The 26,984-nt window shown below is 44.1% G+C and overlaps 1 protein-coding gene across 1 annotated transcript in view; it reads left to right on the forward strand.

The window, feature by feature from the left end:
• LOC117444298 (G2/M phase-specific E3 ubiquitin-protein ligase-like) overlaps positions 1-26,984 on the forward strand; it is a gene marked incomplete at its 3' end in the record, with an annotated part of 62,801 nt that overhangs the window by 23,304 nt on the left and 12,513 nt on the right. Inside the window, 4 exon segments of the mRNA XM_034079960.2 lie at positions 7,999-8,123; positions 23,113-23,281; positions 26,330-26,436; positions 26,509-26,625. Of these exon segments, the coding sequence (XP_033935851.1) occupies positions 7,999-8,123; positions 23,113-23,281; positions 26,330-26,436; positions 26,509-26,625 (518 nt within the window).

Below are 26,984 nucleotides of genomic sequence, written 5' to 3' on the forward strand. Positions count from 1 at the left end.
GGCATATGAAATCTGGCACACTTTTGAACGCCGTTATAATACAGTGCTGAGAATGAACGCACGTTTGAACGCCGTTATACAGCGCTGAGAATGAACGCGTTCTCAATTACGTTCATCTAGCGGAAATACAGTACGTTCAGTTCACGTTCGCCCAAAATATGAACGCGTTCATGAACGATCGTTCATTGAACGCGTTCAGGTACATCACTGCCTGTGGAAGAGCAGCCAGCACTGCAGCGGTCGGTAAATGCTGCAGAAACACATTAATAAACAATGAACCACGGCACTCTGGAGAAAAGCATCAGGTTGGAGAAGTCGTTATTCAATTTATTCTGGCTTCGTGTGATTAAAAGCAACACGATCATCGACCCGACGCAGTTGTTGTTGTTGTGAGCGCCGTAATGGCTGCCGTTGAGGAGCAAATCAGCGATGTAAACGGTGACGTCATGACGCAGCAGGGGCAGCTCTGGGGCGCCAGTGGGCGGTGTGCACAGAGCGGGAGCAGAAAAGGGAAACCGGAGCTGAACCAGAAAAGCTCCCGCTCGGAGCTAGAGAGGGAAAGCGCTGGTGTGAAAGCCGCATGTGATGCCCCTGTGGGTCCATCAGTAGAGAGGGTGTGGCTGTGCTGTCTGTGCTGCATTGGCTGCATTGATTGCACTGATTGCAGTAACTCAGGGCACCTGGGTCTGGTGATCTGCAGCTATTTTAAAGCCTCTCAGCTGCTCCTGTCTGCTCTCTCGCTTGTTTCCTGCAGGCACCCGGCTCTGATGAGTATGAACCACAGTTGACTTGAACAGTGTTGTGCAAATAAACACCCTTTACCTACCCGTTGACATGTTGTGTCTCCTTTTTGTTGTGGCCTTTTGAGCCAGGTCGCAACAAATGGGGGCTCGTCCGACGGGTTATTTGTTTAAAAAGTTTGTGTAGTGCTCAGAGCACATGGTGTCATTGAGCAGCTGATTCATTGTTGTGGTCCAGCTGTGTGCTGGCTTGTCGCTGCTATTTGGGGGACACATCATGTCTTTTGGGGTTTCAGGAAGCTGTGGTGTTGGACATGTCGTCAGGTTTTGTGTGCCAATCAGAAGGTAAGATGTTGCTGTTTGTTACGCTTTTGTAAAAGAGATATTCCCCGCTAGGCTTAAGTGGCGTTTCCCCTTGGGTTGCGTCTGTTTTTTTTTGTTTTCATAGTGTTGTGGCGAAGTGATTAGTGTCAGCTGTATTCGGACGGCTGTCTCGGGGGCACGTCCGCCTGAGTTCTTGGTGTTACTTGCGTGCAGGTCGCTCCATAACTCCGCCGGGTTCCAGTGCGTAATTACCCACCACAAGCCACATGAAGACGAGGTGAGATTAGGAAGATTTAGTTTAGGCAGTTAGGGGGAAGTTCTCTGTTGGGTTAATCTTATGCCCATGCGTGTTGGCAGTTTAATACTTTGCTTTCTGATTGGCTATTATGACTTATTTGTCAACGTTTGTGGATGTGCCCTCCGTGTCTTTCTTAGATGATTGCCAGAAGGCGCAGTTGATCGAAATAGCAGAGCACTATGACATTGCTGTGGTGGGGAGCAAGCGGAAACATGACATTCAAACTGTCATTGTGTCATCTTTGTTTGAGCAGGGGGTGTTGCAGAAGAGTTTTTAGTTTTAGTTTAGTTTTAGTTAGTTTAGTCAATTTATTGAACATGTCAGAAACAAAATAAATATATAACAATAATATATATATATTCTCCTTTTTTCCTTTTTTCACTCAGATTAATAATTATAACAAAGTACCAAAAAAAATAATAATAATAATACTAATGTTCAGATAGTCTCTGTCATGTTCAACAGGGGCAAGAAGAAGCTTAAAAAACTGTTCTGGTCCTCCCCCCTCTAACATATATTTTTCTTATAAAACATTAGGTCATCGTCATCAGCGACATGTTTGTCTTGTTAATCTTTTCTTTTCTTTTTTTTACAAAACAATCAGAAAGAAATTACTTTTTACAAGAAATAACAACACATGGGATTTCACAGGTCTGTTCAGAACCATTCATGATTAGACTCCTAAATAATACTTTCATTTTAGATCGACTTGTACAATGTTTCAGTGCATCGTTAGTTATTCCACAGACTGACACCTCTCGATGAGATGCAATGAAGTTTGGCATTTGTTCGTACGGGTGGTTTTTTGAAAATGCAGTTTCCTCTCAACGTGTGCATGCTTTCTCTCTGTGTGAAAAGTCCCTGGATATTATGAGGTAATTGTTGATTTGCGGCTTTGAACATAATTTGAATAGTTTTATAGTCAACCAGGTCTTGTAGTTTTAGTGTTTTTAGTTTGATGAACAATTTATTTGTTGGTTCTCTGTCGGTAGTTTTATGTATAACTCGTAAGAGTGAGTCTGGTGCGGCAGGGGTCGTGCCGGTAGTGGTTAAGACAGTTGGTTTGACGTTCGAGCAGCAAAAGGAGCTTTTTGCCATGCAGTTTGATCAGGAGAGGTTGCGGTTGGAGCAGGAGAAGTTACAGTTGAAGATGAGGGGTCAGCAGCAGGAGGTAGAGAAGCGTTTAGAGGTGGAAAAGACGCTGGAGGTGTAAAGGATGAAATGTGAGGTGGAACATGCTAGATTACGGCTGATGGGAGAGGGCAAGTTTTCTCCAGGGGAGGTTGGTGGTGATAGGTCGGCATCAGGCAGTGGCGACATCATTTCTTACTTGCGACTAGTGCCAAAGTTCAATGAGCGTGACCCGGAATTTTCTTTCACTCTATTTGAACGCATAGCAGAGGCAAGAAACTGGTCAGATTCTGACAGAGTGCTGTTACTTCAGTGTGTACTCACGGGGCGAGCACAGGAAACCTATTCAGCTGTTTGTGGCGAAAAGGCTTTGGACTATGCTGGAGTAAAATCAGCGGTGTTGAAGGCTTACGAACTGGTTCCTGAAGCGTATCGTCAAAGGTTCAGAAGTTGGGTCAAGGGAGATAAGCAGACACATGTGGAGTTTATCCGTGAGTTAACTTCTCATTTTCAGCGGTGGTGGTGGCAGCAAAGGTTGCAAGGTTTGACGGTCTTTGTGAACTCATTGTCTTGGAACAATTTAAAAACATTCTCCCTCAGCGTGTGGCCACTTATGTGAATGAACAGAAACCTTCCACCGCGTTTAGAGCTGCTGAATTAGCAGACGATTTTGTGTTGACACAGAAGGGCTGTTTTACTGAGAAGTATTCTAGGGGTGATTGGAAACGTGGAGAAGACGATGGCTATTCCCGCGGTGGTGCAAAGTTTTCACCAGGCTCCTCCCGTAGGTTTGTAGGTACAGGGCGACCCGAGGGGGCCAAAGTGGACCTATGTCATTATTGCAGAGGAGAGGGTCATTGGAAGGAGCAGTGTCCGTTGCTGGAAACTAAGGGGAAGCTTTGTTTGGCACCACTTGCTCCAGCCATGTGTTGTTCTGCCGTGTTGAAAAAAACCCCGTTGGGTGTAGGCTCGGGCATGGTGCCTGATAGGAAGCCGATTTGTGCTGACACGCGGATGCGGGTTCTGGCTTTGAGCCGTTCATCACTGAAGCGGTTGTATCAGTAGTCGGTAGTGACAAATATGTGACAATTAAGGTGTTGCGTCATACAGCGGCTATATACTCATTCATTGTTGAGTCAGTGTTGCCTTTTTCGTCAGACAGAAACGGGGGATTTTGTGCTGATGAGGGGCATGGAGATGGGCTTGATTAGTGGTACAGCAAGGTCCTTTGACTTTGAGATCGAGACAAAGAAGAAGGAGAAGACAGTCAAAGTGGTGAAGGAGAAGAAAGAGAGGAAACCCCAAAGCGAAGGAGAGGAGGCCGAAGGAGAGGAGGCCGAAGGAGAGGAGGCCGAAGGAGAGGAGGCCGAAGGAGAGGAGGCCGAAGAAGAGAAGGCCGAAGGAGAGGAGGCATGTTGTGTCTCCTTTTTGTTGTGGCCTTTTGAGCCAGGTCGCAACAGCCACTCTAAAATGTTCAGTTTTATCACACAGCACAATGCCACAGATGTCCCAAGTTTTTTTTGAGGGAGCGTGCAATTGGCATGCTGACAGCAGGAATGTCCACCAGAGCTGTTGCCCGTGAATTGAATGTTCATTTCTCTACCATAAGCCGTCTCCAAAGGCGTTTCAGAGAATTTGGCAGTACATCCAACCGGCCTCACAACCGCAGACCACGTGTAACCACACCAGCCCAGGACCTCCACATCCAGCATGTTCACCTCCAAGATGGTCTGAGAGCAGCCACTCGGACAGCTGCTGCAACAATGGGTTTGCATAACCAAAGAATTTCTGCACAAACTGTCAGAAACCGTCTCAGGGAAGCTCATCTGCATGCTCGTCGTCCTCATCGGGGTCTCGACCTGACTCCGGTTCGTCGTCGTAACCGACTTCAGTGGGCAAATGCTCACATTGGATGGCGTCCGGCACGTTGGAGAGGTGTTCTCTTCACGGATGAATCCCGGTTTTCACTGTTCAGGGCAGATGGCAGGCAGCGTGTGTGGCGTCGTGTGGGTGAGCGGTTTTCTGATGTCAATGTTGTGAATCGAGTGGCCCATGGTGGTGGTGGGGTTATGGTATGGGCAGGCGTATGTTATGGACGACGAACACAGGTGCATTTTATTGATGGCATTGTGAATGCAGAGATACCGTGACGAGATCCTGAGGCCCATTGTTGTGCCATTCATCCACGACCATCGCCTCATGTTGCAGCGTGATAATGCACGGCCCCATGTTGCAAGGATCTGTACACAATTCCTGGAGGCTGAAAACATCCCAGTTCTTGCATGGCCAGCATACTCACCGGACATGTCACACATTGAGCATGTTTGGGATGCTCTGGATCGGCGTGTACGACAGCGTGTTCCAGTTTGTGCCAATATCCAGCAGCTTGGCAGCCATTGAAGAGGAGTGGACCAACATTCCACAGGCCACAATCAACAACCTGATCAGCTCTATGCGAAGGAGATGTGTTGCACTGCGTGAGGCAAATGGTGGTCACACCAGATACTGCCTGGTTTCCGGACCCCCCCAGACCCCCCCAATAAAGCAAAACTGCACATTTCAGAGTGGCCTTTTATGGTGGCCAGCCTAAGGCCCACCTGTGCAATAATCATGCTGTCTAATCAGCATCTTGATATGCCACACCTGTGAGGTGGGATGGATTATCTCGGCAAAGGAGAAGTGCTCACTATCACAGATTCTTTCAGATCTGTGAACAATATTTGAGAGAAATGGTTATTTTGTGTTTATAGAAAATGTTTTAGATCTTTGAGTTCATCTCATGAAAAATGGGAGCAAAAACAAAAGTGTTGTTTATATTTGTGTTCAGTGTAGATTTAAAATGTTATTCTTATCCTCTAATGAATTCCTTCTGTTTTCTGATTTATAGATGCTCCAAAGATCATGAAGAGACCATGGAGTGACCAGGAGAGGAGAGCAGTCCAGAGAAGCATGGGCAAGTATATTGCTCTGAAGAGGGTGCCAGCCAAAACGGACTGTCTGCTGTGCATTGGAAAAGAGTCTCCAGTCCTTCGCACACAGACCTGGAAAGACGTTAAATATTTTGTCTATCATGAAATTGTAAAAATTAAGAGAAAGCTTGCATTCCGTTAGAGCAGCTTATTCAGTTCAATATTCATTACATTACATTGCATTTAACTGACGCTTTTATCCAAAGCGACTTACAATAAGTACATTCGACCAGGAAGACACAACCTTGAAGAAAACAGAATCATAAAGTACATCAGGTTTCATAGAGCCAAGCATTTCAAGTGCTACTCAACTGGCTTTAGAGGAGCCAGTCCTTTATTAGTATATAAGTGCTCTGTCAGCAGTTCTTTGTTAGTCATTCTATCGCTCGAAGTGGAGTCGAAAGAGATGAGTTTTCAGTCTGCGCCGGAAGGTGTGTAAGCTTTCTGCGGTCCTGATTTCAATGGGGAGCTCATTCCACCATTTTGGAGCCAGGATAGCAAACCCACGTGTTTCTGCTGATGGGAACTTGGGTCCCCCTCGCAGCGAGGGTGCAGCGAGTCGTTTGGCTGATGCAGAGCGAAGTGCACGTGCTGGGGTGTACGGTTTACCCATGTCCTGGATGCAGGAAGGGCCAGATCTATTCATACTCCTAGTACTGTTGTACTTGCGAGAGGGCAGCTAAAAATTAAGAGAAAGCTTGCATTCCGTTAGAAAGCTTATTAAGTTCATTATTCATACTCCTAGTACTGTTGTTCTGTATTGATATGCTACTGGACGTTGTACTATGTATATTAAAATGAGTTTCTAGTCCAAGGGTATGGTTGTCAATGTGTTTGTTTTTAAAATTCTGCAACAGAGAGTTTCTTAAAAAGAAAGTTTTGAATTTGAAACTTCACAGCACAGCTACAGGATAGTGATGATACAATAGAGCAATTAGCCACAAGAGGCTGTATATTAAAGAGATTTTAATGAGTAAAACTGTTAATCATTGTTTATGGTTATGTTGAAGCAAAGCTTTAATACATACAATTATATATATATATAGTTGTACAGATTAACCCTGAAGAAGGCAGCATAACTCTGCAAACAATGTTTTATATTCTTTATTAAATAGATAAATAAATAATTGCATGATTTTATTTTACACTGTTATTACCGCTGATTTCATTTGCTGTTACTTAGTTTTTGTTGTTACTTGGTTTAATCTATTGTATGTTTTAATTGCTCAGGTCTATCTTGTAAAGTGAGCTCTTAATTGTGGCTTTAATGCTGTTATTCTGACTTATAAAGTATTATAGGCATTCTAAGCATCATGGTTTTGTAATGAATAGTTAATGAGAAAAATGGCTATGCTAATAGTCCTGCAGATATTTTAGGTGAAAAATATAAAATAATTACAAATCTATCTTCAATTAACCCAGATTAAATCAAATTCAATCAATTGTACCAGTGAAATACCGTGACTCGTTTTTAGGACAAACTGAGTACCTGGTTCTCACTTTGTTGGCTAAAAACTTTTACTGCAAACTTTTGAACTGGCACTGTTTTTGGAGATTTGAGGGAATGTATTTGATATGTTTGTCATCTAATGTCAATAATTGCTGTTTCAGTCTTCATAACTGTTATAGAGAGGGTGGTCCTCACTTTGTAGGCCTTTTGACTCGGTCCTCACTAAGCAGCAAGTGCGTGTATGTGTGTGTGTGTGTGTGTGTGTGTTTACTGTGTGTGTGTGTGTGTTTACTGTGTGTGTGTGTGTGTGTTTACTGTGTGTGTATAACGCATGTGTTTACCGTGTGTGTGTGTTACAGGCGTGCAGCGTGTGTAAGAAGAAGGGAGCGTGTATAACACGTGTGTTTACCATGTGTGTGTTTACCATGTGTGTGTGTTTACCATGTGTGTGTTTACCATGTGTGTGTGTTTACCATGTGTGTGTGTTTACCATGTGTGTGTGTTTACCATGTGTGTGTGTTTACCATGTGTGTGTGTTTACCATGTGTGTGTGTTTACCATGTGTGTGTGTTTACCATGTGTGTGTGTTTACCATGTGTGTGTGTTTACCATGTGTGTGTTTACCATGTGTGTGTGTTTACCATGTGTGTGTTTACCATGTGTGTGTATAACGCGTGTGTTTACCATGTGTGTGTTTACCATGTGTGTGTGTTTACCATGTGTGTGTGTTTACCATGTGTGTGTTTACCATGTGTGTGTGTTTACCATGTGTGTGTGTTTACCATGTGTGTGTGTTTACCATGTGTGTGTGTTTACCATGTGTGTGTGTTTACCATGTGTGTGTTTACCATGTGTGTGTGTTTACCATGTGTGTGTGTTTACCATGTGTGTTTACCGTGTGTGTGTTTACCATGTGTGTGTGTTTACCATGTGTGTGTGTTTACCATGTGTGTGTGTTTACCATGTGTGTGTGTTTACCATGTGTGTGTTTACCGTGTGTGTGTTTACCATGTGTGTGTGTTTACCATGTGTGTGTGTTTACCATGTGTGTGTATAACGCGTGTGTTTACCATGTGTGTGTTCCAGGCGTGCAGCCTGTGCAAGAAGAAGGGAGCGTGTGTGGGCTGTAACGTCAGCAGCTGCAGGAAGAAGGCGCATTACCCCTGCGGGAGGAAACTGAAGTTCATCTCTCAGTTCACTGAAAGCTTCCCGTGAGTCAACACAAAAACATTCTTATTTTACTCGTGAAATGGATGAAGGTGGGAGTCATGGTGTCTCATGGAGAAGCCCCGTTCAGAGTGTGCTTAAAGGGCGAGGGTAAGTTATCTTAATCTTACGTACTATTCCCTACACAATCAACACTCAGTGGGTTAATGGTGAGCCGAAATGAGACGTCAGACATGTATACTCATGATCAAGTAATGGGTTAGAATACAAAATATTAGAGAAACGTTGTTGTTTCCGGTTCGTTAGCTTGCCAGCTAGATGAATATGCTAACCTACGTTTGCTAGTTGTTCAGTGTAATATGCCAACCTACCATGAACAAAAGGTAGTGGTTCATATTAGGCTAGCAATAACGTGTTTACAATTGAAATCTTATACAGTAGTCTTCTACGTTTCGGTCATTCTTGTGAGCTGCCATGAAAACAATGTTATCGCCTAGCATGTCTAGCTCCCGGTAGCGCGGGGGTTCATCTCGACATGATATGAACGCTCCATTAGGAACGACCACTAAAATGTACCGTAGGGTAAATAACCCGGAGTATACTGTCTAGGCTAGCAATAACGTGTTTACAATTGCAAACGCGAGCAACTTAGTTAGCCCAGTTAGCACTGTGTCAATGCCTTAGCCGCGCGAAACAAGCTTACACATTTAAACAGTCGTGGTAGATACCTTGTTTGATAAATACACAAATAACAATGCAAACTTACAGGTTGTGTACTCGAATCTTCCCTTACTCCAAACGGTCCAAACAAACTAGGAATAGCATCGTCCTTCAGTTTCAATAGCTTTGCATATCCGGACTTAACCTGGGAAATGTTTTGGAAGCTTTCGTCTGTGACACAGTGGCGATCGTCGAACCTCTGAAGGAACAGTGTTAAACATAACGTCGTCGTGGTTCTTCCGTCGGTAGCAGAAACAGCTCAGACTTCCCCTCACAATTCAGGAAACAGGTCCTTGGCTTTGGCATGGCTGGATCGATTGTGAGCTGAACCAAAGCTTCCAACATGTTAGGCTGGAAAAGGGTGCGGCTGGGTGTGGCCATAGCTCTTCCGGATTGGTCCATTTCGTTCCGGGTACGACATGACGTCCTGATGTACCCGGAAGAATCAAATGGATGATGACGTTTCACCAACGAGGCGTTTTGGGGAGTTCTTCTCTGTGTTAGAGTTTTACTCGCTCGGGTGCACTTTGAGGGTTTTGACTCTGCAGACCGTTTACATGCATAAAAACCTTCATAACAACAAGGGGACGGTAATAACCGGAAAAGCATGACATGTCACCTTTAAGTCGCACACACAGAGACTTCAGACTTGACTTGGACTCGTGACCAAAAGACTTCAGACTCGACTTGGACTCGTGTGTTGGGACTCGTGAACAATCATTGTGTTTTCTATTGTTGGCGTATTAAAGGTGGGGTCGGTACATTTGAGAGAAACCGGCTCGAGATCGCTAGAATTTGAAAATACACAACCGGAGATAATCTGCTAGAGGCTGCTACTTCCTTATAGAGCCCGCCTCCTCCAACACACACGAACGCGCACATGACCAATGAGGGCACGAGATAAATGTGTGCCCAGATGGGAGGCTGACAGGCAGGCAGGCCATCCAGTTACTTTAGCCGGGCTCATTACGCAGACGTGCGCGCCTCTGTTACTACCTCGTAGTAACGGCCCGTCCACACTACAGCGTCGACAGCGTCGACAACTCCAATCTGCCCATTCACTTTCAATGGGGTGACGTCACGTTGCCTCGCTTTTTCGCCGAACTGAATTGTGGGTAGCAGAGCGGTCCGTCTCCGCCGGAGTAGCCAGCGCCAGCCAATCAAATCCCGTTTCCCAAAATCTGACAGCTGAAGCCGTAGCCAATCAAACCGCGTCTAAGCTGGGAGAGATATCCCGCCGTTCATTTCTATATTTCAAAAACAGTTGGAGGAGAAACTAACTATCGCCGTAGCGAATCACCCGGGTTGTGTATGACCAGACCCTCTTCACCTCCCGGGATACAAACCGGAGGAACCAGCATGGAGGGAGGAGGAGAGGCAGTGGGGGAAACTGGTAGGTTTTCTCCTGTTTGGGGAGTTTATATATATATATATATATTGTTTTTTGCTTTGTATGTCGGGGGCGGGACATTCATGTGATTGGTTGTTGGTCGTGTTGCTTGAATAAAATCCCCAAACTCCAGACACGCCCAGCTCCAAGCTTTCTTTGAAGCTGTAGTGTGGACGCTCCGTAACACCATGGCGACCGGCGGCACACCTGCGGCTGTACCGCTTGTAATTAGGTTCAACTACAAACACTTCGAACAAAACGCCGGCGGCACCAACAAAAGGAGCGCACACTGCAAAGTCTGCAATATCAAAATCAAGGATGCTGGCGCAACAACGTCGAATTTCATCAGGCACTTGAAAACTCACCCGGAGAGGTCAGTCACATTAACGCATGGGACGGTTAGCGAACATGTTTAGCTCAGCATCAGCTGTGATGCTAACTTAGCTTGCTGCTAGCTTTGTCTTTGTGATGCTAACTTAGCTTGCTGCTAGCTTTGTCTTTGTGATGCTAACTTAGCTTGCTGCTAGCTTTGTCTTTGTGATGCTAACTTAGCTTGCTGCTAGCTTTGTCTTTGTGATGCTAACTTAGCTTGCTGCTAGCTTTGTCTTTGTGATGCTAACTTAGCTTGCTGCTAGCTTTGTCTTTGTGATGCTAACTTAGCTTGCTGCTAGCTTTGTCTTTGTGATGCTAACTTAGCTTGCTGCTAGCTTTGTAACTGAGTATTTGAAAAGATGAGTGAATTGCTTGTCGCACTTGTTTGAGTTGAGTGGCGTTGACATCCAACTCTTGACATGACATAACAAAGGTCGGTAACGTTAATCATTACGTTCCGCTGCCACCGTCTACTGGCTAACGTTAAACGTAGAAAAATACATAGTTACATACATAAATACATCTGTCGGTTTATAGGTTTATTGTTGACCACGTAGCGTTAATGTTACAGGTTTATCAGGTTACCATGACACTGGCTTTGAGTGAGAGGATAGAGGAATATGTTTATTTATAGTAGACTTAAAGGATGTCATTAGAGACCCAGTGTAATTAAACAATACGGTTTTCATATAACAAACAACTAATCAGTGCTGATACTGTATGCTAATAGATATAGGAGCGATAATAACACAGTAAATGCTTTGAATTTCTTAGATAGAGCTGCAGTATTCTTAACAGACGGATAGCAGCAGACGATAGAAGGCTTATTACAACCAGAAGAGACATGAGACTTTTATTTTTTAGAGACTTGAGACTTGACTTGGACTCGTGACCAAAGACTTGTGAACATCTCTGGTATGTAGTAGAGCAGGGGTACTCAAATACAAATCTTAAAGGTCCAAAATAAATGTTTCAATATGACAAAGGTCCGTTTATTACAGTCATTCAAACTTTTAAACAATTGCAACAAGATTCTTAACACGAGGTTGCAAAATCAAAAATAATCTGTATGCAGCAGTTTTCATTGTTATTGTGTCTGTGCTTGATCCCTCAGAGTCGCAGTGTAAGAGCTGCACAGTTATGAATAAAGGCAGCTGCACTCTTTTTCATTCAGCATTCCCATTATTGCTTTATAAATGTCTTGCCCCCTTGTGTGTCCACTGAGGTTCGTCAGGCCCAATACATCTTCAACAAACTCCCCCTTTGCCTCATCATAAAAACTCACAAACATCAGCAACTGAGCAATGTCAGTGGTGTCAGTGGACTCATCCACAGCTAAGGAAATGCACTGTGCATTTTTTATTCCATCACAAAGCTGATTAATCAAATCACCAGCAAGTATTTATGTTCTTCTGGTTGCTGTGGAATCTGAGAGGGGGATTTGCTTGATTTGACATGTTATTTTCTCTTTTTGTTTGCCTTCAAACATGGTCTCCATCACTTCAGTCATGCATTCTTTTATACTTCAGTTATGATCCAGTGGAGAGTCCTTACCTACTAACCTAGTTAAATCAAAGTGGTTACTTTTTTTTGGCTGGGCAGTGTAATTTTACACACCGTCTTATTTGACTTTCTCAGGACTTAAAACTGTTTTTTGGGGGCAGACCCCCTCAAAGAAAAAAATATATTTACACACGTAAGGTCATCATCTTAATAGTTTTGTATGCTCATCCGTGAGCAGAGCATCAAGTTGACGTGTATTACAGCTGAATGCAGCGATTACCATTTTGTTCAGCAAAACGCCTCACAAACGTATTAAGATCAACAGCTTTAGTGCGTTTTGATTCAATGCTGAGTACAGCCAAACTGACAGTCTCTTCTCTGTCAGTGTAGACAGCAAATACCTCATTCCTTCAGTGCTTGGGTCCGAATGCTTCTCATTTTGCACCGTCCAGTTCAAATGAAATCGCCGCCAATCATATGTCCACGCTCGCGCTAGGACCGGGGGAGGGGTTACATGACGTGCATCTTGTGCTGCATTCAATTGCACTCGGACATTAGAGACTTTCTCTCATAAATGTCCGACGAGTGCTGTTTGCAGTCTATGGACATAGCGGATCATTTTGACTCGTTGCGTTGTGGCGATGTCTCGCAGATAACACAGATAATACATATGAAAAGTATAATTTTCTCAGAGTCCAGAGACAGTTGGGAGTCCGTACTTTGAGGATGCCTGTAGTAGAGGCTTCTCAATACTCAAATTTCCCCTCCTCGACTCCTTGGTCCTCCGGTAGTGACCCGGAAATGAATTTCAGCGCGCCATTTTGAAGGACGTCTCATTTCTCTAAATGCACACCGAGGACCGAGCGTCGAGGAGGCTCTCTGGAGGAGCTATAACCGAGGATACACTGATGGTTCCTCCACGGCTCCTCCGCGGATGCATTTCCGGGAACGGTGGAGGCGTGACACACGGCCGGACTTATCTCAGCCAATGACAGCTCTGCATGCATCCCCTGGATATTATTTTAGAAACTGCTCTCATCGCAACGCAATGTTTACAGAGAGAACAGCTGTGAGGTGCAGAAAGCAGAGCAGTGTGTAAAATATATCACTCAGTATAACAGACCTACTCTCTTTATTTGCTGTAGTTTAGTAGATATCTACAAAGAGTCCATATTTTTTTACATTACATTACATTACATTGCATTGCATTTAGCTGACGCTTTTATCCAAAGCGACTTACAATAAGTACATTCGACCAGGAAGACACAACCTTGAGGAAAACAGAATCATATAAGAACATCAGGTTTCAAAGAGCCAATCGAATTATAGCCAATTTTTCTAAAACCATTTAGTGCTTCACATAATAAAATACACAACGGCTGTAGCCTGATTATGCTTTAGGAGCTGTAGGTGTGTGTGGTACAGTGTGTAGGTGTGTGTGTGGTACAGTGTGTAGGTGTGTCCTGTACAGTGTGTAGGTGTGTGTGTGGTACAGTGTGTGCGCAGATGCGGCGGACAGACAGGTCTTAGTTGGTTTGGTGTCCTCTGCTTACATTTAATCCTTGCAAATACAACTTTTGGCCCGTAATTTCAATTCCCCATTTCAGCGACCAGAGAGAGGGGGGGATATATCCAGTCTCTGATTGTGTTACGTTATTATGAGAGTGCTCTCATACTTTAAATTGCATATATTTATATAAATATATGTGTGTGTGTGTCCGCATCTGTAGCCTGTTATTGTCTCATTATACCGCACTCTCAATGAATTCAAGGTAAATATGTGGGGGAACAATGTTCAGATGATCTAACAGAGATTATAAAATATGACAAAACACTCGACAGCTGATGCAGCTGTTGCCACGTAATAATGAACGGACGTCGCTTTAATATGACCGCTCAGAGGAGAGGAGTTCTCATTTCTTTAAACGTCTGCTGCTTCCCCTCCTCTCTCCTCGGTTCCCCTCCTCGGTCCTCCGCTCGCATCTCCTGTGGGCGGGACTAAGTATCGAGGAGGGGAGTCGAGGAGGGGAGTCGAGGAGGGGAAATTTGAGTATTGAGAAGCCTCTAGTGTCTCTATTTTAAAGAGTCCTCACCTGCTGATGTTCAGGTGTATATCAGTATGTAGTGTCTCTACTTTAAAGAGTCCTCTCCTGCTGATGGTCAGGTGTATATCAGTATGTAGTGTCTCTACTTTAAAGAGTCCTCTCCTGCTGATGTTCAGGTGTATATCAGTATGTAGTGTCTCTACTTTAAAGAGTCCTCTCCTGCTGATGTTCAGGTGTATATCAGTATGTAGTGTCTCTACTTTAAAGAGTCCTCTCCTGCTGATGTTCAGGTGTATATCAGTATGTAGTGTCTCTACTTTAAAGAGTCCTCTCCTGCTGATGTTCAGGTGTATATCAGTATGTAGTGTCTCTACTTTAAAGAGTCCTCTCCTGCTGATGTTCAGGTGTATATCAGTATGTAGTGTCTCTACTTTAAAGAGTCCTCTCCTGCTGATGTTCAGGTGTATATCAGTATGTAGTGTCTCTACTTTAAAGAGTCCTCTCCTGCTGATGGTCAGGTGTATATCAGTATGTAGTGTCTCTACTTTAAAGAGTCCTCTCCAGCTGATGTTCAGGTGTATATCAGTATGTAGTGTCTCTACTTTAAAGAGTCCTCTCCTGCTGATGTTCAGGTGTATATCAGTATGTAGTGTCTCTACTTTAAAGAGTCCTCTCCTGCTGATGTTCAGGTGTATATCAGTATGTAGTGTCTCTACTTTAAAGAGTCCTCTCCTGCTGATGTTCAGGTGTATATCAGTATGTAGTGTCTCTACTTTAAAGAGTCCTCTCCTGCTGATGTTCAGGTGTATATCAGTATGTAGTGTCTCTACTTTAAAGAGTCCTCTCCTGCTGATGTTCAGGTGTATATCAGTATGTAGTGTCTCTACTTTAAAGAGTCCTCTCCTGCTGATGTTCAGGTGTATATCAGTATGTAGTGTCTCTACTTTAAAGAGTCCTCTCCTGCTGATGTTCAGGTGTATATCAGTGTGTAGTGTCTCTACTTTAAAGAGTCCTCTCCTGCTGATGTTCAGGTGTATATCAGTATGTAGCGTCTCTACTTTAAAGAGTCCTCTCCTGCTGATGTTCAGGTGTATATCAGTATGTAGCGTCTCTACTTTAAAGAGTCCTCTCCTGCTGATGTTCAGGTGTATATCAGTGTGTAGTGTCTCTACTTTAAAGAGTCCTCTCCTGCTGATGTTCAGGTGTATATCAGTATGTAGTGTCTCTACTTTAAAGAGTCCTCTCCTGCTGATGTTCAGGTGTATATCAGTATGTAGTGTCTCTACTTTAAACTGAGGGTGCAATGCATGCCTAAGCACCCCCGTAGAACCGGGCCTGGCTCAGTACTTTAACTTCCTGTGTGTTTGGGATCAATAAAGTATTTATTCATTGATGTTTACATTTCTTAATATGATTTGAACAGAACTGCGTTGCCAGGCAACAGCACGGTCAGCTGCTGTCAATCACTCCTTATCTGGAATGGAACCTTCAGACGGATGACCTCACAGCTGGCCTTGGTCTCTGAGATGGAACCGGATGACCTCATCGTGACCTCACAGCTGGCTTTGGTCTCTGAGGCTGCGAGTGCCTGCAGGTACCTCTGAGAGACAGGTCGTCACAGCTCGAGCAGCAGAAACACAGGAACAGGTTTGTGGTCAGCGAACATTAGGATACTTGCACGTACAGTTTGGGCAGGTCATCTTCACGGGTGAACAACACTCAGTCAATTCAAACCTTAGGAGAAGATGCAGGAGCAGGCCTCTCAGACGGAGGAGGAGGACCTGAAGGAGGAGAAGAGAGTCTTAACCAATGAGGAGATGAACAGGAAACATTTAACGCTCCTCAAGTGGTGCCTTAAGACCAAAAGAGAGATGGACGCTTTGCTCGAGGAGAACCAGGATCTCACAGAACCTGAAGAACCTCGTGAGGAAGTAAAGGAGGGAGAGATGGAAGCTTTGCTCGAGGAGAACCAGGATCTCACAGAACCTGAAGAACCTCGTGAGGAAGTACAGGAGGGAGAGATGGACGCTTTGCTCGAGGAGAACCCGGATCTCACAGAACCTGAAGAACCTCGTGAGGAAGTACAGGAGGGAGAGATGGACGCTTTGCTCGAGGAGAACCAGGATCTCACAGAACCTGAAGAACCTCGTGAGGAAGTAAAGGAGGGAGAGATGGACGCTTTGCTCGAGGAGAACCAGGATCTCACAGAACCTGAAGAACCTCGTGAGGAAGTAAAGGAGGGAGAGATGGATGCTTTGCTAGAGGAGAACCAGGATCTCACAGAACCTGAAGAACCTCGTGAGGAAGTAAAGGAGGGAGAGATGGACGCTTTGCTCGAGGAGAACCAGGATCTCACAGAACCTGAAGAACCTTGTGAGGAAGTAACGGTTGATATGGAGATTGAGCGGGACGCCTTGAAGGAGCAATTGGAGAACCTGAACCTGACATATGGAAATCTCCTCAAGACGCATATGAAGCACGAAGCAGAGATGGACATCTTGAGAAAGGAGAACCAGGATCTGAGAGAACTGGAGGGACCGTTTTCTGACTACAAGGATGTGGAGATCGTCAGTTTGTTGAGGATCAACAGAAAGCTCCATGATGAGAGAGAGGAGAATGATCTGGAGATCGCCCGCCTGCAAGAGGAGAACCGGACGCTGAAGCTACGATTTGGGGTGGAGGAGGGGGAGGAAGAGGAGGGGGAGGATGAGGAGGAGGGGACTGATGAGGAGGAGGGGGAGGATGAGTTGGAACATAGCTCTGTTCTGGTCTCAACAACGAAAATCAGTCCTCCGCGGTTGAATAGGTTCAAAGCCTTCTTCAACCGCCGCCCGAACATCCGCGTGCACACAGTCTACTTCCCTAAAGGGGGACCGGTGAGGAAGGAGGAGGCTGTGGAAGAAGAGGAGGTGGCTGTGGAGGAAGAGGAGGTGGCTGTGGAAGAAGAGGAGGCGGCTGTGGAGGTGGCTGTGGAGGAGGTGGCTGTGGAGGAAGAGGAGGCGGCTGTGGAGGAAGAGGAGGCGGCTGTGGAGGTGGAGTTGGAACATAGCTCTGTTCTGGTCTCAACAACGAAAATCAGTCCTCCGCGGTTGAATAGGTTCAAAGCCTTCTTCAACCGCCGCCCGAACATCCGCGTGCACACAGTCTACTTCCCTAAAGGGGGACCGGTGAGGAAGGAGGAGGCTGTGGAAGAAGAGGAGGTGGCTGTGGAGGAAGAGGAGGTGGCTGTGGAAGAAGAGGAGGCGGCTGTGGAGGTGGCTGTGGAGGAGGTGGCTGTGGAGGAAGAGGAGGCGGCTGTGGAGGAAGAGGAGGCGGCTGTGGAGGAAGAGGAGGCGGCTGTGGAGGTGGAGTTGGAACATAACTCTGTTCTGGTCTCAACAACGAAAATCAGTCCTCCGCGGTTGAATAGGTTCAAAGCCTTCTTCAACCGCCGCCCGAACATCCGCGTGCACACAGTCTACTTCCCTAAAGGGGGACCGGTGAGGAAGGAGGAGGCTGTGGAAGAAGAGGAGGTGGCTGTGGAGGAAGAGGAGGTGGCTGTGGAAGAAGAGGAGGCGGCTGTGGAGGTGGCTGTGGAGGAAGAGGAGGCGGCTGTGGAGGAAGAGGAGGCGGCTGTGGAGGAAGAGGAGGTGGCTGTGGAGGAAGAGGAGGCGGCTGTGGAGGAAGAGGAGGCGGAAGAGGAGGCGGCTGTGGAGGAAGAGAAGGTGGCTGTGGAGGAAGAGGAGGCGGCTGTGGAGGAAGAGGAGGCGGCTGTGGAGGAAGAGGAGGCGGCTGTGGAGGAAGAGGAGGCGGCTGTGGAGGAAGAGGAGGAAGAGGAGGAGGCGGCTGTGGAGGTGGCTGTGGAGGTTATTAGAACAGTTATTATATCAGCTATTAGAATAGTTATTAGATTAGATCAGTTATTAGAACAGTTATTAGATCAGTTATTAGATCAGTTATTAGATCAGTTATTAGATCAGATCAGATATTAGATCAGTTATTAGAACAGTTGTTAGATCAGTTATTAGATCAGTTATTAGATCAGTTATTAGATCAGATCAGATATTAGATCAGTTATTAGAACAGTTGTTAGATCAGTTATTAGATCAGTTATTAGAACAGTTATTACATCAGTTATTAGATCAGTTATTAGATCAGTTATTAGATCAGATCAGTTATTAGAACAGTTATTATACCAGTTATTAGAACAGTTATTATATCAGTTATTAGATCAGTTATTAGAACAGTTATTAGATCAGTTATTAGATCAGTTATTATACCAGTTATTAGATCAGTTATTATACCAGTTATTAGAACAGTTATTATATCAGTTATTAGATCAGTTATTAGAACAGTTATTATACCAGTTATTAGATCAGTTATTAGAACAGTTATTATATCAGTTATTAGATCAGTTATTAGAGAAGAGAAGAAGTCCACTTCAGTGAAATGTCTTGTCACCGTATCGGGTTGCCCTGTGTCTCAGGGTTCCCCCGCATTGCGACAGGGTTTGGGATCATTAAGCGTTCCCAGATTCTGTCCTCTTGAAAAAAAGGCCCCCTTCTTTCTGCTCTGTGGGTTCTGATGATCTGCCGCCATGTCCAAAAGTCAAAGTCAGCTTTATTGTCAAAATGTCTGCATGTGTTCTACATACAGATACGGTTTCCCGCCGTCCCACAGTGTGACACATAGAAGATACAAAAAGGGCCTAGATAAACGGGGTATACAACTGAGTAATAGTATTAATAAGTGCTGGTTAATAATATATATTTTTAAAACACAATCCACAGAGCATGAATTGACATTAATCGAGACACATATTACATTCAAAGATTTAAGATTCAGAGGTGTTATCATCATACGCTCAGCAGCTGCAGTGTAGAAATGGCAATGAAATTCTCCTGACGTGGGATCTTCCATCGATGCAACATGTATAATAAAATATAACAATAAAATAAATAACTGAACTTCTCAATCAATCAATCAATCAATGTTTATTTATATCGCCCAATATCACTTGTCTCAGTGGTCTTCACAGTGTGTACAGAATATCAGTATGACAATACGACACCCTCTGTCCTTAGACCCTCTGTCCTCAGACCCTCTGTCCTTAGACCCTATGTCCTTAGACCCTCTGTCCTTAGACCCTCTGTCCTTAGACCCTCACATCGTACAAGGAAAAACTTCCGAAGAAAACCCACAGTTTAAAGGGGAACATGGGAGAAACCTCAGGGAGAGCAGCAGAGGAGGGATCCCTCTCCCAGGACGGACAGACGTGCAATAGATGCCGTGTGTACATCGAAGAGATAATACATTTGCAACATAGGTAGTCCAGATGTTTGGAAATGCATGTGTGTATAATCGGAAGATGAATCCACGAGGATATCCATCCAGGACCGATGATCCAGGACCACAGCCACGACTCGCGATCCAGGACACAGGACCGCAGGATCCTCCATGACTCCGGATCCCGGCGTATATAGACACCAACAAGAAAGACATTTGGGGAAGCTGGGTTAATGGGAACATGAGAGGACACAGGTACAGACAGAGAGAAGGAAGAAGTAAGATGTCCCCCGACACACTAAGCCTATATCAGCAAAACTAGGGGCTGAATCTAATCAGCCCTAACTATAAGCTTTATCAAAAAGGAAGGTCTTAAGCGCACTCTTAAAAACGGATAGGGTGTCTGCCGCCCGAACACAAACTGGAAGCTGATTCCACAAATGTGGAGCTTGATAAGAAAAGGCTCTGGCTCCCATTGTACTTTCAGAGACTCTAGGAACAACCAACAACCCTGCATTCTTGGAACGCAATGCCCTAGTAGGACAGCAGGGTATAATGAGTTATTTAAGGTAAGATGGCGCCTGCCCATTAAGGGCTTTGTAGGCGAGAAGAAGAATTTTAAATGCTATCCTGTGTTCTATAGGGAGCCAGTGTAAGGCAGCCAGAACAGGAGTAATGTGGTCCCTTTTCCTAACTCTGGTCAGTACACGAGCCGCAGCATTTTGAATCAGCTGAAGCCACTTGACTGACTTCTTGGTACTTAGTAGATAATTTGTTTCGTAGATTCTTCGGGCCAAGTACAATAACTTCAGTTTTGGTCGTGTTTAACATCAAAAAGTTTAAGGTCATCCACGTTTTTAAGTCCTTGAGGCAGTCTTGAATTTTATTTAGATGATTAATTTCATCAGGCTTGATTGATAAATATAGTTGAGTATCATCCGCATAACAATGAAAGTTTACAGAATGATTCCTTATAATATTGCCTAACGGAAGCATATATAATGTGAACAAAATAGGTCCGAGCACTGAGCCCTGTGGCACTCCATAGCTAACTTTGGTTTGCGTGGAAGATTCATCGTTAACACGTACAAACTGAAAGCGTTCAGATAGATAGGACCTAAAGCAGTTCCCTGTATGCCAACTAAGTGCTCTAGCCTTTGCAATAGGATATCATGGTCGATGGTATCAAATGCAGCACTGAGATCGAGCAAAACAAGAATAGAGACAAGTCCCTTGTCTGAGGCTATTAGAATATCATTTGTGACTTTAACCAGAGCTGTCTCTGTGCTATGATGTGTTCTAAAGCCAGACTGAAAATCTTCAAATAAATCATTGTTTTTTAAGTAACAGCTGTTTTGCGACCGCTTTCTCAAGAATCTTTGAGAGGAACGGAAGATTAGAAATAGGTCTATAGTTGGCTAAAACCTCTGGATCGAGGTTGTGCTTTTTAAGAAGCGGTTTTATCACTGCTACTTTGAATGATTGTAGAACATAGCCTGATAATAAAGACATATTCATAATGTTTAATAAAGAAGTGCTAATTAATGGAAAAACTTCCTTCAACAGCTTAGTTGGAATTGGGTCTAACATGCACGTTGATGGTTTAGAAGAGAGAATCATTGAATGTAATTGTTCAAGGTTAATGGCTGAAAAGCATTCTAGTTTACTATCTAGTGTAATATTAGAACTTACGTTTCCGGGAGCTGTTGATAACACTATACTGGTCGAAGGCAAGAGGTCATTAATTTTGTTTCTAAGAGTAACAATTTTATCGTTAAAAAAGCACATAAAATCATTGCTACTGAGTGCTATGGGAATAGAAGGCTCAGTGGAGCTGTGGCTCTCTGTCAGCCTGGCTGCAGTGCTGAAAAGAAATCTTGCATTATTCTTATTCTCATCTATTAATGAAGAGTAGTAGGCTGCTCTCGCTTTACGCAGTGCTTTCTTATATTCATTGAGAGTAATATGCCAAATTAAACTTTTCAACTTATCCCTAAGGGGGACTCTGTCTGTTACTTTAGATGAAAATAAGGAGCCCCTCCCCACGCCCCTCTGAGAGACATTTGGTTACAAAGAACTCAATGGTGCTATGGAGATTCAGGTGATAGGGGGGGGGGGGGTTACCTTGTTGCTGATTGGCTAATGGTTACACAAGACAACACATCGTTATGACATCATCAAGTGGCCAAAATCTGATCAAAAAATGCAAAATAGGTGACCTTTAAATAATGTCTGTGGTTTACACGAGATGAAGACACTTTTTCTCATACACTCATAAAATATCCAAAGCTTTATTGTGTCATAAAAACTGTGGTTGCTAACAAGTGTCTAAATGACAGCCTTTAGCTTAGCGGTGGTAATGTGAAGTCATGTGACCCTTTTATTGCACATCTCAAAACATCCTCTTGCACTATGTGTAATGGTTTTATCTGTTTTACGTCACAATAGGAAGATGTTAAAACTAGAGATGTCCCGATCCGATCACGTGATCGGGGATCGGAGCCGATCACGTAATTTTCAAAAAATCGGGGATCGGGATTTTTATTTTTTATAAAATATTTGTATTTTATTTAATGTTACAAAACAAAAATGACCATGTTCACGTGTTAAAGTCATCCTGAGGACTTAGTTTTGGGTTAAAATTACACAACATCATGTATGTGTTGCTTTCTTTGGGCTTGTTTTCAGACCTGGTTGCTTATTCCTCTGAAAGCTGGCAACAGAGTGGGCGCAGTGTCTAACAGCAGCAGCAAGCTAACGAGAGGCTACGTTCAGCTGGTGAGTCGGGACAGAGAAAATGTCAGGAGTTTGGAAGTATTATAACATTGAAAGCGAAGGCAGTGTAACAGCCAGATGCAATGTTGCAAGGCAGAGGTTCCGCGTGGTGGAAAGAACAGAGCTACGTTCAACACGACCAATCTAATACGCTACCTGAGAAACAAACACCAACAACAACACGACGAGTACACAGCGGCCACTCGGGTAACGGCACGGAAACAACCGACACTTTCAGAGACTTTCAAAAGGAAAGAGAAACTGCCCCAGAACAGTGAAAAGGCCAACACAATAACAGCCAAGATAGCTGAATTCATCGCGTTGGATGACCAGCCGTTATCTGGTACCTTTTTTTTCTCTTAATGCATTGCATAAAGATCGGATCGGGAAAAATCGGTATCGGCAGATTGTCAAAATCAAATGATCGGAATCGGATCGGGAGCAAAAAAAGGTGATCGGGACATCCCTGAGTCTGATGATGTCAAACTCGCAGTTTAGCTGTTTTCGGTTTATGTAACTTGAAAGTATTTTAAAGGTCTCCTATTATACTGTTTCTCATCAATATATCACAGCTCTCAGATATATCCAGAGCCTGTCTCTGATTGGCTGAAACACCAAACAGATCATTGCAGCATTACCCATAATCCCCTCTGTTTCAGCCCTGTTTCCAAAGTGCTGATTCTCTGTCTGTTACTTTAGATGAAAACAAGGAGCCCCTCCCCACGCCCCTCTGAGAGACATTTGGTTACAAAGAACTCAATGGAGCTCTAGAGGAGATTCAGGTGATAAGGGGGGGGTACCTTGTTGCTGATTGGCTAATGGCTACACAAGATAACACATCGTGATGACATCATAAAGTGGCCAAAATCTGATCGGCTCATTTTCACAGGTTTTTGGAGTGGATTTTGCATAATAGGTGACCTTTTAATATTTACTGCTGAAGTTCTCCCTGTGTGTGTGCAGGTCGTACTGCTCGGACCACAGCCCCTCTCAGACGGCGTGTGTGAGTGCAGACCTCAGCCTGCCTCAATCCTGCTCCGTCTGTCTGGACTCCATCGAGCCGGTCCTCGGATACTCTGTCCTCAAGTGTCCGTCCTGCCACCACAGCTGGTTCCACCGGGCCTGTGTGCAGGTAGTGACACTGCTTTACTTTCATAAATCTATTTACCCCAATTATAGGGCTGCATGATTTGAAGAAAACAAACTATATTTTTCGGCAATATTATGTCGTGTGTGGCTCAGTCAGTAGGGGCTTGAACTGTGAGCCGTAGGGTCGCCGGTTCAAGTCCCCAACCAGACCTAAATATGGAGTGTGGACTGTTACTTGGAGAGGTCGCAGTTCACCTCCTGCCCTGCCCTTGAGCAAGGCACCGGACACCTGGAAAAACACAGAGCAGGGTTGCGTTCCAATAGTCCATTTAGCTTAGGAACCTTCCTAACCAAGTGAAATGACCCGGAAGTCCCTCAGTGGCAGCCATGATAAGTGCCGTTCCAATTCTCTAAATGAAAGGAAAGGAGGTTTCAAACTTCCTTTATAACCTCCTTTAGCTTAGGAACCACTGGACCTCCCTAACCGAAAGGAGAGGAGAAAATGCTGCCCCACAATGCCTTGCAGCCGCAGCATTTTCCGTCACACAACAGTCAACAAACGATTATGACGGAGAAATGATATCATGAAAGTTACGGTGCTTATTAAGCATTTTAAAACGTAGGTGGTAAGTTTCCAAAGTGCTTTGTTTTGAACGTTCATCAGTATTATAATCAAAAAGAGAAATATGAACGTTAGTTTTCACTGAGATTATCAAATAAAGTCAACATCTCAGTCTTCACTGAGCTGTGTGGAGTTTGTTCAACTTCTAAAAGATGTTTGAATGGTGATATACACAGAGATAGATGTTAAGGACTAACGTTTATAATAAATACATCTGTATTGATTTTAAGATCTTTAGTTCATCAATCATATGTATTGGGATCATTAGTATTAATGTGGACCGGAGGGAGAGGGAGACGAGCATAAGTTTCACTTTCCTTTTTTATTTCAATTCCAACTTTGGTCATGAAGAATATGTTTCTCTGTTGTCCCCGTTCATAAAGCAAAGCAGCAGCATCAGAGCACGGTGCAGAGTCTCTAGATGAGTCCCTCGTTCTTATTGAACATCCATGTTGTAGTCCGCTGTATAGAAAACTGTGGTTTCCATGGTTTCCCCACAGCAGCAGACGCACATTCATGACGTCCGCTGGCGCATCATAAACACGTCGGATAGTGAAAGTGCATTCGGATTCTCTAAAGTACCGCAGTCTCTTCTCCTAAGTCCTTTTGAATTCTCCTATCCACTATCCCTTAACCCCGTGACCTTTCACTCAGAGGTCAAGGAATAGGAGATAGGGCTAGAATTTAGGGGCTGATTTTTGGATTATCGGAACGCAACCCAGGAGACTTCCTTGCACTTCAAATGAAAAGCACTTCCTGTCAAACATTTCAAAGTTAAACAGAATGATGACCCTTATAATGTCCAATTACAGACCAATCAGCATCCTCCCCTGTGTCTCTAAGATAGCTGAGAAATGGGTGTCAAAACTAATCACCAAACATTTAGATAAAGGTTTCGCTCCACTCCATCCTATGCAGATTGGTTTTCGTGCTCACCACTCCACTGAGACAGCTAACTGTGTCTTTGTGGAAAAGGTTAAATGTATGTTGGACACAGAGGTTGCGCTAGACCTTTTCGCTGCCCGGACAGGATCGTAAAACTTCTGTCAAAATCCAGAATTACCCGTCGGCCTTTACACAACTCTGACGGGGGGGGAAGCATGCTCGTGAACTGTCAACGGGGGGGGAGACAGTTCACATGCGCCATGTTATGCATGGCTGCTGCACCTCGCGGGAGCGTGCACAGCGTAAAGCCAAAACTCACAGACATTCCTTTTTGGAGGGCACGCATAACACGGCATAACACCGGAGCCTCGCTGCGGGGAAACTTTGGCGCTGTTCCGAGTTTGTTCTAATCTGTCAAAATGACGGACTGCTTTCAGATTTGTCCGTCATTGTTAAAAAAAATCCGTCATAGGTGGAAAATATTCGGTTAACGCGACCTCTGGCTGGTTGGACACGAGCCCATATGTAGGTGCCGTCTTCCTTGATCTCAGGAAGGCTTTTGACACCGTTAACCACCAAGTGCTCCTCACAAAGCTCACTCAGATTGAATACAGTGGGTTAGGTCGTACTTATCAAACAGAAAACGGTGTGTTTTGGTCCACGGAGCCAAATCCCCCGACCTTTTGAACCCTGGGGTTCCACAAGGCTCCATTCTTGGACCATTACTGTTTTCTCTGTACATTAATGACTTGCCTAATGTATGTCCTGATTTGAATGTACAAATGTATGACGATGATGCGGTCATCTTTAAAACAAGGAAATAAATAAGATAATTATAACAAATACATTAATAATAGTAAAGCAAAGACAAATAAATAAAAGCATTTTACACAACGAGTGACATCTTTCGCAGAGCAGGACCGGTTACACGGGGACATTTTCTATAATGTAATTTATTATTTATTCTTTAGAGCAGGGGTGTCAAACTCAAGGCCCGGGGGCCAAATCCGGCCCGCCACTTCATTTGATGTGGCCCACAAGAGCTTGCAAAGAATATAATCAGGAGCAGGTTGCCCATAAACTACATGTCCCACAATGCATCTGAAATTAGACATTTTTCTCAGAATTAGAATTTCCTTTTTTAAATATGCCTTTTTTCTTAGAATTTGCCTTTTTCTCAGAATTAGAAATGTTACTTTTTTTTAAAAATGTCACGTTTCCCCCCAAAATCTCACTTTTTTTTTTTTTCCAAAATGTGACTTTTCTTTTTAAATCATTTTGTGGCATTCTCACTGAAGAGACTTGCAATTATTTGCCCTAGACTTCTGCTTTCAGACGTAGTTAATTATGAAGCTTTTACCCTATCCGATAATAATCCAAAGCAGAGGCAATAATGTCATATAATACATTATTTTATATTAAATATTTATATATGTATTTTTATATAGTCTTAAAGTTACAACCGGCCCTTTGAGTGCAACCATAATGCTGATGTGGCCCGTGATGAAATTGAGTTTGACCCCCCTGCTTTAGAGGATGTGTACCAAACAATATTTCTTTATTGAGTGTGTGTTTGTGTTCCAGCGTCAGGCGCACAGTGCCGGCCTATTCTTCTTCAGATGCACTCTGTGTAGCAACAAGGAGGACTTCCAGCAGGAGATGCTGAGGATGGGAATATACATCCCAGAGAGGTAACACGATCCCTACAACAACAAGAAACAACCACAAGTCTCTTTTCTTAACCACCATATTCTCTTCTGCAGAGATGCATCATGGGAGTTGGAGACAAACGCATACTCAGACCTGCTGGAGGTTTACGAGCACTGCGACGCTTCAACCTGCCTCTGCAACGACGGGCGGACGCACTCCTATACGAGCGGGTATTTATATTCTAATGTGTTTCATTCAGGATGTTATTTTAGACAAACACAAGGTTTAACTGTTACCATTAATGATTTATAACAATATTAAAGGGGACCTATCATGCAAAATGCACTTGTTGATGTCTTCTCTACATCAAGGTGTGTCCCCGGTGTGTCGGGGAACTCACGCAGCGTCAGAAAATAAAACCCTCTCTTTTCCTCCGTACCCAAATCTCTAAAAACGGGGAACAACGGAGCTGATCCAGATCTGCGTCCGATACGACGTAACATCTGAAATGTGGACCCACGGGCCAATCAGAAACGTTGCTATCAGAAACAATGCCCGACTGTTTTGGACGTAATATGGTCGGTGTTTA

This window comes from Pseudochaenichthys georgianus, unplaced genomic scaffold (assembly GCF_902827115.2).
Source record: "Pseudochaenichthys georgianus unplaced genomic scaffold, fPseGeo1.2 scaffold_789_arrow_ctg1, whole genome shotgun sequence".
Lineage (NCBI taxonomy): Eukaryota > Metazoa > Chordata > Actinopteri > Perciformes > Channichthyidae > Pseudochaenichthys > Pseudochaenichthys georgianus.